General features: G+C 39.7%; 1 protein-coding gene and 1 long non-coding RNA gene across 2 annotated transcripts in view; both read right to left on the reverse strand.

The window, feature by feature from the left end:
• Nucleotides 1–6,354, reverse strand: part of LOC125265197 (NACHT, LRR and PYD domains-containing protein 12-like) — a 260,299-nt gene extending 253,945 nt beyond the window's left edge. Inside the window, exons 1-8 of the mRNA XM_048185283.1 lie at nucleotides 6,135–6,354; nucleotides 5,863–5,947; nucleotides 5,178–5,272; nucleotides 4,944–5,048; nucleotides 3,995–4,093; nucleotides 3,767–3,851; nucleotides 3,183–3,378; nucleotides 1,258–3,088 (exon numbers count right to left, since the gene is read on the reverse strand). Coding sequence (XP_048041240.1) covers nucleotides 1,258–3,088; nucleotides 3,183–3,378; nucleotides 3,767–3,851; nucleotides 3,995–4,093; nucleotides 4,944–5,048; nucleotides 5,178–5,200 — 2,339 coding nt within the window. The 5' untranslated portion in view covers nucleotides 5,201–5,272; nucleotides 5,863–5,947; nucleotides 6,135–6,354. The remainder of the gene's footprint in view (nucleotides 1–1,257; nucleotides 3,089–3,182; nucleotides 3,379–3,766; nucleotides 3,852–3,994; nucleotides 4,094–4,943; nucleotides 5,049–5,177; nucleotides 5,273–5,862; nucleotides 5,948–6,134) is intronic.
• A 2,666-nt stretch (nucleotides 6,355–9,020) lies between these two features.
• LOC125265199 lies at nucleotides 9,021–10,650 on the reverse strand. Its single transcript, XR_007184226.1, has 2 exons — nucleotides 10,215–10,650; nucleotides 9,021–9,862 (listed from the first exon to the last, which is right to left on the reverse strand). It is a non-coding gene; the product is annotated as an uncharacterized LOC125265199 (long non-coding RNA).
• Nucleotides 10,651–13,554: the final 2,904 nt, after the last annotated feature.

Genomic DNA, 13,554 nt, shown 5'->3' on the forward strand with positions numbered 1-13,554 from the left:
CACTGATAGAGAAACATAATTTTTTTATTTGTCCTCTTTCACAGACTTAGAAGTATTTTCCATTAGAGTAAATGCGTTTAAATTCTTCATTTTCAGCAAAAGAGTTTTGAATCGCACTGGTTCTCACACAAACTCAGGATCAAAGGCTGAGTTGACAGAGAAAGTTGATCATAAGCATCATGGTACCAACAAAATCAGATTGGAGTGGTTTGGTTTTGTCAACTCAAAACTAATCCTATAACCCTGAGTTTGTTCAACTACCATCATGGTACAGGCCCCAGGTCTTTTTAAGCTATGAATATTTTAATTCAAAACATTTCACACACATTTTCATTATTAAAAATTCAATAATTTATATTCACCTTTCAGATTTCACTTCCAAAATATTCATTTTTGTGTAAAAAAATGAATCTACAATATTCGACTGGCAATTTTCGGTCCATTTTATTTTGCTTTACAAATTCGCTTTCACAAATTTAATCGTTCAAATTCGGCAGAAAATTAAACATTTCACATCCGGGAACAGGAAAAGTACCGATGCATGATCTCCATCTGCTGTTAGTTGATCTCACCAGCAGGTGCCGCTAGCGGCTTTTTACGAAGACGGCTAGCAAGTCATCATTCATTCATAAAGATGGATTTGCAGAAATAAAGCAAGCAGTAAGTGAATGTGTGATGATTATCAGGGATAAAAAAGCTGCATTTATGTTAAATTCAGTGTCTTTACGGTTACTTCCCATGCGTAGGCTACATGTAAGCAGCTTTCTCTACAGTGAATGAGATTACAACGTTATTGCCCGATGCTGGTGTACAGATCAAATGTTAAATCTGAGGTAGACATATATTTCTCTCTGTTGTTTAGTTTCCTTAACTTTATATCACAGCACTGTGTTGTAATAGTAGGGTTTTCCTCATTTGTCATAGGATTCCCCTGCCATCAGGACATATAAAACGCTTAACACAGCTTAATGGACTCGTACAGTGATATAAAAGACTAAACTTGTGATGCAAGTTATACTTTATAGACTCCAAGCAAGCATATACTGGCATAAAGTTGGTTTGACGTTGAACGTTTGATATTCATAAATTTAGGGACAATCTCTAAAGTTATGACATTGGTATTCACGTTTCTACCTTCAATAGCATTTAAAGAGAATGACTTACAGTCAGTCACAAAACCAACTGTAAAGTGTTCATTTAAGTGTCAGGCATTTTCAGATGAGAGCAAAACATGACAAAATATATTGAATGACTTACAGAGCTCTTCTGGAGGTTTTGATGACCGCCGATAATCTAATGACACACTCGTCTGATTTCTTGAATTTCTGAAGCTCAAACTCCTCCAGATCTTCCTCTGATGTCAACAACACAAAGACCAAAGCAGACCACTGGGCAGGTGAAAGGTCACCAGATGAGAGACTTTGTTTGTTAAGCTGGGTCTGGATCTCCTTCACCAGAGTTTGGTCGTTCAGTTCATTCAGACAGTAGAACAGATTGATGGATCTCTCTGCAGGCAGATTATCTTCTAATTTCTGCTTGATGTACTGAACTATTCTCTTGTTGCTCTGTTCATTGTCATCTTGCTGTGATAACAGACCCCGTAAGAGCCGTCGATTGGACTGGAGTGACAGACCGAGGAGGAAGCGAAGGAAAAGGTCCAGGTGTCCACTGTCACTCTCAAGCGCCTTGTCCACTGCAGTCTTGAGAAAATCAATCAAGGTTTCATTTTTGTTTTCCTGTTCTGTAGACTCATGAACAAACACACTTTTCTTGTTGATGTCTAGAAACAGATGTGCATAAAGGGCTGCAATAAACTCTTGAATGCTTAAGTGAACAAAGCAGTACATGGTGCCAAGAGTGATCCCTGTTTCCTCCTTAAAGATCTGGGTACACATGCCTGAGTACACTGATGCCTTATAGACGTCAATACCACAGGCTTCCAGGTCTGAGTTATAGAAGATCACGTTGTTTCTTTCCAGTTGATGAAATGCCAGTTTCCCCAGTGAAAGGATGGCATCTTTATCCCAGGAAACATCTGCTGCATATTCTCCATCATACTTTCGGCGGCTCTGCTGGATCTGAAAGCGGAGAAAGTGTGTGTACATTTGTGTCAGAGTCTTGGGAGTGTCTTCAGTATTTGATTCCTGCTGTGTTTTAGAGATCTCATCAGCCTGATTGATTTTCACATCATTATTTCTTTTCTCCTCCAGAATGTTCTGGAGAACAGTGGCTGAAATCCAGCAGAAGACTGGGATGTGGCACATGATGAAGAGACTCTTTGATTTTTTAACATGATCAATGATTGTGTTGGCCTGATTCTGATCAGTGAATCTTTTTTTGAAGTACTCTTCCTTTTGTGCATCATTGAATCCTCGTATCTCTGTCAGCCGGTCGATACAGTCAGGAGGAATCTTACTGGCAGCTGCTGGTCTGGTGGTGATCCAGATGAGAGCAGAAGGAAGCAGATTTCCCTTCATGAGGTTCGTTAGGAGAACATCCAGAGAGGCTGGTGACGATACATCATGCCACGTCTCATTACGATCAAACTTCAGAGGAAGGCGACATTCGTCCAATCCATCAAGGATGAACAGGACTTTGAACTGATTCCTTCTTGTAAGGTTCAGTCCTTTTGTCTCTGGGAAAAAATGAGTTATAAGGTCCATCAAACTTAGTTTTTCTTTCTCCTTTAAGTTCATCTCTCTGAATGGAAGAGGAAATATGAAGCTGATATCTTGATTTTGTTTCCCTTCAGCCCAGTCCAGAACAAACTTTTGCACAGAGACTGATTTTCCGATGCCAGCGACTCCTTTTGTCAGTACAGTTCGGATGTCCTTGTCTTGTTCAGGAGCTTCAAACAAATTTCTGCATTCAACCTGTATCTCTTGAGATTCATGATGCCTGGAAGCAACTTCAATCTGTCTGACCTCATGTTCAGTATTGACCTGTTCACTGCCACCCTGAGTGATATAGAGATCTGTGTAGATGTTATTCAGAAGTGTGGAGTCACCTTGCTTCGCAATTCCTTCAAACACACATTGATACTTCTTCTTTAGGCCACATTTGAGCTGATGAATGAAGAGCAGCTCATCTAAACACAGGAACAGAAAATAGATAGTTTTAGTCTTAATTTCCTCTTTTACATTTATAAGTGTCAATCAGACAGATGATCATGAGTCTCTGACCTTCTAGAGCATCAGCAGCTTCATCTTGCTTCATCTCTCTCAGGTAATGTAGTGTGAGATCAAGAGCTGCTGCTTTGGTACTGCATCTATTCTCATTAAAGTCCTTCACAAAGAATTCTGTGTTCTCATTTTGTAATATTTTCTTAAACTTTTCCAGCTCTTTCTTCAGAAATGTGATTAATTTGCTCTCAAGATCCTGAAAACAGAATTTAAACCAAATTGTACATCTACATTTGGTCAACACTATTCATTCAATGATTATAAAATCTGTATAAAAAAAAATTAAAAAGAAGAAGAAAAAGATCCAGTTAAAAAAACAACAAAATGCTAACCAGCTGTTATTTTTAACACATGAAAAATAAAAACAATGTGCTTAAAAGGAAAAATAAGTAATTGTGGCGAGCAGGGCGGGCGAGAGCCGGTGACGCAAGTGATAACGAGCTCCATCTGCGAGGTTATTCTCTCACGGCTCTCGCCCGCCCTGCTCGCCACAGTAATCAAGAGGAATTTAATTTTGAAAATAAATTCAATAATACATTTGTTTGTTATAAATATTAAACATTTATGAAAATGTGTTTTCCTACTTGGAAGATCCACAGGAGATTGTCTTTGAAACTCTCGTGTTTCCTGTGAGTCTGAACATCTGAGTCTAATGTCTCATACTGAAGACTGTAATCAAATAAATACAATAAAATACTGATTTTACAGGCAAAATATTACAGAAAGAGAATAAAAAAAGTATTAGGCCTAGCTGTGAATACTCTGATAAATACACAGTCAGTGTGTGACCAAAAATTAGAAAAATGAAATACCTTTTATCAGATTTTCTCTCACTGAAGTTTAGTGGATCATCTTTTGACTGATCACTCTTCAGAGACATAGAGCTGGATACATGTGAGTCTGATCTTACACTAATGACACAAAGAACAGAGAGAAACACTTTACTACAGGAGATACTTTAGTCTCATTTGAAAAGGTTTAATTAAATGCAGTACAGCTGTGCATTTGTCCATTGGATGGATGGATATGTGCAGTCAAACCAAAATGTATTTAGACACCTTCAACATTTCATTCATTAATTCAATTTATTCACTATAGTTTAAAAAAATGGTAATAAAATATAAGATCTCAGAGTTAAACTGTCAGAAAAAAATAATCTTAATTATGTCAGAAAACACTTAAGCAAAACACGGTCAGGTCAAAGTGTCTGAATAAGTTTTGGTTTAAAATTTTTATCAGTTTTACTGGTAGTCCACTGTATGAAGAAGTTTTGTGTATAATATGTCACAGTTTACTTAATTTTGCTATCCTCACTTACAGAAATGAACTATAGTGTCCTGCACCCACTAGTAAAAATATATATAAAAACTGTCTGAATAATTTTTGGTTTGACTGTACATGTTTAGTTGTTTTTTGGCGAGCATAACCATTGGGATCATTATTTGCAGAGTTGAGGTATGCTATAAATTCTGCTGTTCAGGAGAGTACTGGATTTACTCCACAGTAGTATAGCTGTGCATTTGTCCATTTATGACTACGGTTGGATGGATGCATATATACATGTTTAGTTGCATGATCTATTTTCCATAGTGAATTTACGCCTCCTTGTGGCTGTCTGTGTAATTGTGTTACTGGAATGAGCTCCATAAGGTTCCCAGGAATTGAGTTTTATTGCGATTTATTGTTTTATTCAGTCGAGTTCAATCACATACACCACTGAGGACAAATAATGCAACACTATAATGTAAACACACAAAATACCTTTTATCAGATGATGGTTTTCTCTCACTGAAGTCTGGTGGATAATCTTTTGACTGATCACTCTTCAGAGACACAGAGCTGGACACATGTGAGTCTGATCTCACACTAATGACACAAAGAACAGAGAGAGAAACACTTTAGTAAAGGAGGATAAACTGTGTCTGAAACACATCCATGTCTTTATCTCTATATAAACTCCAGCAGAGTTTAAAGTGAAAACAATCGCAGTGTTACCTGTGTTTCTCTGAGAGACTCATCTTAGAGAGAGAGTCCTTTCCTCGCTCAGATAAACTGACACTGAACACAGATCAATCAATCAATCACTCAACCTGGAAATGACACGATTTCACAGAGATGAAGAATTATTGAAGAACAGAATGAAGAATACTGAGTTACCAACAACAGCAACAACAATCAATAAAATAAAGTGAGTTACAAACAAATATATTGACATGTAAAATAACTGAATGATCTTAATAATTTCAGATTAATGAGTTTAACTGATTCATGCATTAAATATGAATTCATTTGGGAACAGAAATTTACATTGTGCTGGAAAACTGAACACAATTTATTATATTCTCTATTGAAGTTTAATATTATTTTACAATCATATTTGCCCAATCTTTATTAATTGTTGAATCATTTGTTATTTAATCATTATTTCAAGTTCACAATGATGGTTGATTTCATTACTTTCAAATGATCCTGAAATAACTGAGTAAAAGTAACCTGAATTATAATGATCATACTGTAAAACTACAAATCATAATTGATATATATGAACTGAAATATTCAATTAAAAAAAAACCTTCTTCTACTGTAAATGTCTGGATCAAAAATACTTTCGATTTCGCAAGAAACAAAAACAACAGCGTAAAACGGAAGAGAAAATACGAGAAAACCTTCATAAACTCACTCGTTTTCAGTAACATTTCTCCATAATCTTCATGTTTTATCATCAGTGGCCTTCAAAAGATGGTAATTTATGGAAGATTCTTCATCTGTTCGGAGCAGCAGAATAAACAACAATAATGATAAGAACACTTCTGTAACTTCACATTTAAATCACGCTTACATATACAATATCAAATTACTAATAATTACAAATAACTGTAATCGAGAATGTGTTAAAACTCACTTTCAGTCTTGTCCTCTAAGAAGAGAATTTATAAGTATTTAAAAACTCACTTCACTTCCTGTGTTTGTTTCCTGTCAGCGCGTTATTCTCAAAATCTCTTCCTGGTATCGATGATTATGGATTAAATACACAGAAATGACCGCGAGAGTTAAATTTGGTTGGTATTGTGCTAAACTGACATCTTTAAACACGTTTTCTGGAAAATCGCGTGGATCAAATCAGTATCTCTGTGGAATGAGTTACTTTCGATTTCCTCTTCTTCGTGGGTTTTCAGGAGGGTTTTGAAGCAGCTGAACAGTTGCACACCGCCACCTACTGTACTGGAGCGAGAATATTCTACCACATATATCTAATACTTTTTTAGACCACTTAAATTGTCATTTCAGCAGTGCATTTGTTATATTCCCTGTTTCTGGACTATTATAAGATGCTGGATATTGTAAATGACTGACATCCTGAGGTTTGTATTTTAAGTTGTTAAGTTTTTAATCCAAAAGCAGCATCTAAAGTTCCCTGTCTAACTGGTTCTTGATCCATGACTTTCTCCAGCTGATGGTCATAAACACACTTCACATGATGATGAACTCAACTGGCATGAATCTGGTTTAGAGGAAACTTGTGCTGAAGCTCATAAATCAATGACCCGAGAACAACTTGTATCATGTTTCTGTTTACAGTAAAAAGATTCTTTGCTCACATTTCAGTCCTAATCTCATCTTACTTTCCTGTCTGCACTCCACTTTCCTATAAAGACAAAACACAAACAATAAAGTTATATAAGAAAGTGAAGTTATCTTTGTGTTCATTTTGGTTTAATTATATTTTTGAACAAAACTTGCTTTTTCATAAAGAGGAAAAATCTAACCTTGACAGTCATGATGTCCACTGGGATCTCCTCTGTGATGTCATTTCCTGTTTTTCCCTTCAAATGACAACAAAATGGCTTCCTGTGTTTCAGGGACACCTTACTGACTTTGATTTGGACGTCAACAGTGTTAATTGTCAAAGATTATGACGAGTGACAGTGAGATGAGAAAGAGTTACAGAACCTTCCTCTCAGTTAGAAGAGTCGAACAAAAGTGTCTTTCAGTCCTCGTTTGATTTGCCGTGTTCTTCTCACAAGAACCTACAAAGTACAAGGAAATAGAAATTATTTTTTAAAATTACAGTCAAATATCAAAGTATTATATCAGCACACAGACCAAATACCTAAAGGTTTTTGATTCCAAGGTTTTTTGTGAGGTTAAGAGTACATTAATGAATCATTTTCTGTTTCTCACAAAACTAATATTTTCCAGCTTGCACACCTTTCCTCATCATTCACTGTCATGAACTTCCAAGATTTCTTCTGGACAAACAGACTATAAAGTGACCAACCACAAAAAAATGTCCTATCTACATAAAAACACATTCAAATGCAACATTTTTCCTTCAGTTTGCAATGAAACATTTGATCTCATTGGCTGAAATATATTGAGCATCAGTAAGAAATGGAAGTTGGAAGCAGGATGGAAACTGATAAATGAGAGAACATGTGATCGTTGTGAGATGCAGCATCCACCAAGAAAATGTCCAGCTTATGGTAAAAGTTGCAAGAATTCTGGTCAAAATAATCATTATGCACACTGTTGTAAAGGCAAAAGCTCATTTTGTGTTGCTTTTTTCATGCTTCCACACCAGAAAAATCGATGACTTTCATAGGTAACATTTCTCTTCAGTGTGCAAAATGCTTCAAACGTGTCCATTATCGGCTGCAATCACACACTCTCTCCTTCTTCAAAAGTGAAATTATTATATACCTCCAAAGGTTCATCGCCAACCATACAAAGAAATAATGATGTTTTTTGTCTGACTCATGATCTCCATCAATTGTAGATAAATACAGAAGAAATTTTTGCTTAAATCGTCTCTGTAAATCATCTTTACTGGTAAGTTGAAGCTTCGGAGGTGTCTCAATCCTTCCATCTCCTCTGTTTTCTCGTCACACGTGTGCCTGTAATCCTGATTGATAAACTCCACAGAAAGCATAACAGTGTTTTGACTGATGAGAGATGTTGTAGATAGAGGATTATGAAAACATGTTTTGGGATATTTTTCAAGTGGTCTCTTGTAGTTTTATTCAATAAGGATAGATAAGAGCGTCACAGCAGTGTTTGTACCTGTACATGACTGTCCTGTCCACCACACATTCATGACTTTGGTGTCGGGAATCAGAACGAGATTCAGTTCAGTTCACTTGAACGCCAATGGCGGCCGATTTCTCACCCGTGATATTTCATTAGGCTTCAGTGGATTCGAGGAAAGAGAGGAAACCCCACAGCTCCAGCTCTGATACAGTGTCTCATTCCTCCTCTCAGGGAACTGAGGTTACATTTAGAAACCAGAGATGTTTTCATTGCATTTACACCATTTTGACCAGTAGATGTCGCCAGCTTGAGGCGTTTCGAGTGCTTCAAAACAGAATAATTTTGTGAATCGATTGGTTCAATTGATGTTTTGTTTGTATAGCTTATTCATCAATCAAAATGTACTTGTTTTTAAGACAAATGGACATATTCTGCTGCATAAGGGCCTATTTCTGTTTTGTTGGTGAGTCGTTTTAAAAAAATTTTGTCCATTTTATTCTTACCACAATTAAAATAATCCAAATTAAAAAAAAGTAAGACTAAAAGAAAATAGTAATATACAAATTCAGAAATAAATGCACAGATTTGTTAGCAACTAATTACACTCCAATTAAATTTAGCTTAATTTAACTTGTCATTTAGTTTTTAGTTTTAAGTTTTAATTAGTGAACTTACAATGTTTGCTTTGATCATGAAGTCTGTTGAGCTCAGTTTGATCAACAGTCCATCATCATCTGTTTAATGAAATTTTTTTTATAGTTCAGCATTATGAACAATTTTACAAAGAAAAAAAAAATCACAAACCACAACTTTACAACAAAATCTTTAATTAAACAACAATTGAAGCTCAAAGATCTGCTAATTCAAAATACCATTTACAGTCCAGATCTTTGCTTTGACCAAACACAAAATTATTAAAGAGCAAGGGATTATGGGTATTCCACAGACACAATGCTTCTCCAGTGAGCATGAACAGTAAGAATATGAAGTTTTATAATAGTTTTACAACAGTGAACTGAAGTTTCTTTCTTTTTACAGTACATGAAGTTATTGTTTCTGTTTTCTCTCTGATGAATCCTCAAAACTCCACCTTCAACAACTGCTTGATACAAAAGACTTCAGTTTGAGATCCATATCTGTTCCCAAACACTTAAAACACTTCTACAGGGATTTTACTTACAATTTCTAGGTAATTCATTTAATTCTAAAAAGTGTCTAAAAAGCGTTTAACAGATTTACTTCAATCAGAATATCTGTTATTGTATTGTAGTCTTTTCCTCCATTTATGTGTCCATGACTTTTTAATCATTATGGATGAGTTCAATCCAATTATTATTATATTTGTAGGCCTGATACTGAAGATTTCTGCTGACAGACTCATCTGAGCTTCTTCCTCCTGTTCCACCTTTAAATAAAACTAAACCATCATTTGATTGAATACTAAAGCAACATTAATCATTAAATATCACATGTTTCTGATACTCATGCTGACACACATGCTGCTTTATTTAACTGTAAAGAGTCTCTTCCATCTGTATGAAACACATTTACACATTAATCACATTTATTTCTCCTCATAGACACAGTAGAGACTCTTCTGTGGATCACCTGATGATTTCTGATCCTCTCATGATGATTTCACAGATCTTCATCTACAGAAGCAGGAACAGAAGAGAAAACAATCAGTGTTCAGTGGATCAAAGTGAAAATGAGTTACTATTAGTTCCTACAATCTGAACAAGTCTATTCTCAAACTGAAATGATTAACTTCTACTGACACAGTTAATAAAGCAGGTGTTGTTGAATAAAGCTGTGACAGTGTGATTTTGTTCTCTTTCCTCCTTTGTGTTGAACTTTAATTTTAATAACTTCACATTTTGTTCTCACACAAACCCTTTGTTGCAATAAAGCTTAATGATAATTTCCTTTCATGAATATCTGAAAGGTTTGTTCTCATAACAGAGGAAAATGAAGATCTTTAATATCACAGTGATGTTTCCTCACCTCAGGACACAGTTTGAGTCTCGTAACACGTCACGGAGCCGCTGCTTTGAGTCTCCTATCTTATTCTTCCTCAGATCAAGAACTTTTAAAAACTGCAGTGCTTTTGAGTTAGTCAAAGACTGAGTTAAAGAAGAAACATCTGTAATGCCACATTTCTGTAGACTAGAAAGACACAAACAGAGGAAGAGATCATCTTACAAACAAATCATTAATGTGAAGAATTTTACACAAATATAATGTGAACTCAGACTCATTGTGAGATATTGAGTATAAAGTGTTTTAGTTTAAACTGTTGAAGTGATTTTCAGCATTTTGATTCTTGTATGTGAATGCAGTGAATCCATGATAAATCTGAAGCACTGAAACTAGCAGTTCCCATTCAGTCGGTCACGTTCGACATACGTCGGACAGACCGATGAATAGGAATCTCGCTAGAGAGGCCAATCTACTTAGATTGTAACTACAACGAGCCAATGCACATTGGCATGCAATCATATGCATCAGCTGCTCGCCTCGCAGTGCGGGTATATAATGAGCAGCAGGTGCGTTGCATCTTCAGCTTTTCGCTTCGGAGCCGAACCGTCTGTAACAAACAGTGGTGTCTACGAGCGAGTGTTTGTCTTCAACGAGTCAGCTTTTTTTTGGGAAAATCTGCTCTTTGTGTTGGTGCAGGCGGACAGCACGGCAGCGGGACCGATCTCTCTTCTTTATTTTCTCTTTTCTTTTGTTTTGCCTTTTTGAGAGAGCAAAGCCTCAGTTGGAAAAAGACGTTCTCACGGCTGGTGAACGGTGCACTTTTGAGCGCTTAAGAGCTGTTCTCACAGCTGGTAAGAGGGCGGCTACAAGGAGAGAGTGCACACGACAGGCTGCACTATCCCCTGTCTGTGTCTGCAGCGGTCATTCCCCTGCGTGCTTCGGCACCTAAAAGAGTAGACCCTAAAAGAGCTTACACAAGTAGATTTGCGTCTTTTTCAAGATGACATTCTACCTGTGTGCTTCTGGTTGCGGTCGTTTCCTGTCCTCACTGACGGCCACGATCATTGTTTCACATGTCTGGGCGCGTGCTGAAGCGATGCTCGTGGGTGATTCATGTTTTCATATGAGAACATGATCACGTCGACACGCCGGTCGTGACTCTTCTTTCTCCGGGAAGCTTGAGTCCCCTGTTGTTGGCCAGCTGCCGCTTGTGTGTAAAAGCACAGCCGCGGGTCTGCCCGACACTCTGGGAGACCATGGAGATCAGCGAGAGCAAACCTCTCGCTCCTCTGCGTGTCGTGCCGTCGAGCTGTCTGGCTGCAGCACGGGTTGTCACGGCAACCCAGCGCTCGCTCGGCGCTCTAGATGCGCGGTTCCCTTGCCTAATCCTCATTGTAGCACCCTCTCTGGTGCACCAGAAGAGGTCTACTTTGCTGATATGGCTTGGGTGACATGAGGTTGAGGGGTTCCTTCGGGGAACCAACCCCTTAGGGCCCCTCCCTCTCTAGAACATTGCAAGCTGTGCAGTTTCTGGATTGGATTGCTGGTCCTTCTCATAGGGGAACCTAGCATTTCATTCAGAGCTCCAGCTGAGGGTCAGACATCGATTGCAGCATTGGAGAGAGTGCTGTTTTGCTCTGGAAATGAGGGTGACGCTGCACACTGTAATGGTGTGTGCTTATGCTGACTCAGATTCAGAGTTTACAGCCATGCTTTCCCGAGTGTGAGGGAAAAAAAAAAGCCCGGATGTGCATGGAAGACTTGGCAGTATGGAGGTATATTGGTGCCATAACTATGGAACGCCAAAAGTGCCAAAATCTGCATAAGTTTTTTCCTCTCTCACTGCCCTCTTGGATGGGGTGGCTGTACACAGACCACTCCCATCCTGCATGTGAGGCCAAGGCACTCTTTATGCATGAGGGTAGTTCCGTGGTCGGACCCCTTGTTTCTTCGCGCAGGAGTGTCCCTAGAACGGGTCCCCGGCATGCTGTGGTTTTCACAGATGCCTCGACCACCGGCTGGGGTGCCACGTACAACGGGCTTGCAGTTTAGGGGTTTGGACGGGACCCCATCTGCAGTGGCACATCAACTGCCTTGAGTTGCTAGAAGTACGCCTTGCTCTGAGCTGCCTCAAAGAGCCGCTACAGGGCAAGCATGTACTGGCCCGTACGGACAACACTGCGACCGTCGCGTACATCAACCCTCAAGGTGGTCTACCCTCCCGTCGCATGTCGCAACTCGCCCGCCATCTCCTCCTGTGGAGTCGGAAGCATCTGAGGTCGCTTCGCACCATTCGTGTCCCCGGTGTGCTCAACCGTGCGGCCGACGAGCTCCCGCAAGCTGTGCTGCCGGGAGAGTGGCGACTCCACCCCCAGGTGGTCCGGCTGATTTGGAGAGTTCGGAGAGGCTCAGGTAGACCTGTTTGCCTCACCAGAAACCTCTCACTGCCAGTTGTTTTATTTTCTGACCGGGGGAACACTCGGGACAGATGCACTGGCACACAGCTGGCCCCGGGGCCTTCGCAAATATGCGTTTCCCCCAGTGAGCCTACTTGCACAGACATTGTGCAAAGTCAGGGAGGACGAGGAGAAAGTCCTGTTAGTTGCGCCCTATTGGCCCAACCGGACCTGGTTCCCAGAACTCTCACTCCTCGCGACAGCCCTCCCTGGCCCATTCCTCTGAGGAAGGACCTTCTTTCTCAGAGACGGGGCACTCTTTGGCACCCGTGTCCAGACCTCTGGAAACTCCATGTCTGGTCCCTGGACGGGATGCGGAGGTTCTAGGTGACTTACCCCCTGAGGTACTTAACACCATCACGTCGGCACGTGCACCGTCTACAAGATGTTCTTACGCCTTGAAGTGGAACCTGTTCGTCGAGTGGTGTTTTTCTCGCCGAGAAGACCCCGAAGATGCTCGATCAGAGTCGTGCTGTCCTTCTTGCAGCAAGGGTTGGAGCGTAGGCTGTCCCCCTCCACCCTCAAAGTCCACACTGCTGCTATCTCTGCTTACCACGACCACATAGATGGCAAAACTGTTGGTCAGCACGACCTGGTCGTCAGGTTCCTTAGGGGGGCGAGACGGTTAAATCCTCCTCGACCCCCCTCCATACCCTCTTGGGACCTTGCTCTGGTGCTTCGAGCACTTCAGATTGCTCCCTTTGAGCCCTTGCAATCAGCAGACTTAAAGATTCTATGAAGACTTTGCTGCTGGTTGCATTGGCCTCCATCAAGTGGGTAGGGGACCTGCAGTCATTTTCGGTCAACGAATCGTGCCTAGAGTTCGGGCCGGGTGACAACCACGTGGTACTGACACCCCGGCCTGGCTATGTGCCCAAGGTTCCTACCACTCCCTTCAGGGACCAGGT

Source organism: Megalobrama amblycephala, linkage group LG3 (genome assembly GCF_018812025.1).
Source record: "Megalobrama amblycephala isolate DHTTF-2021 linkage group LG3, ASM1881202v1, whole genome shotgun sequence".
In the NCBI taxonomy this organism is placed as follows: domain Eukaryota; kingdom Metazoa; phylum Chordata; class Actinopteri; order Cypriniformes; family Xenocyprididae; genus Megalobrama; species Megalobrama amblycephala.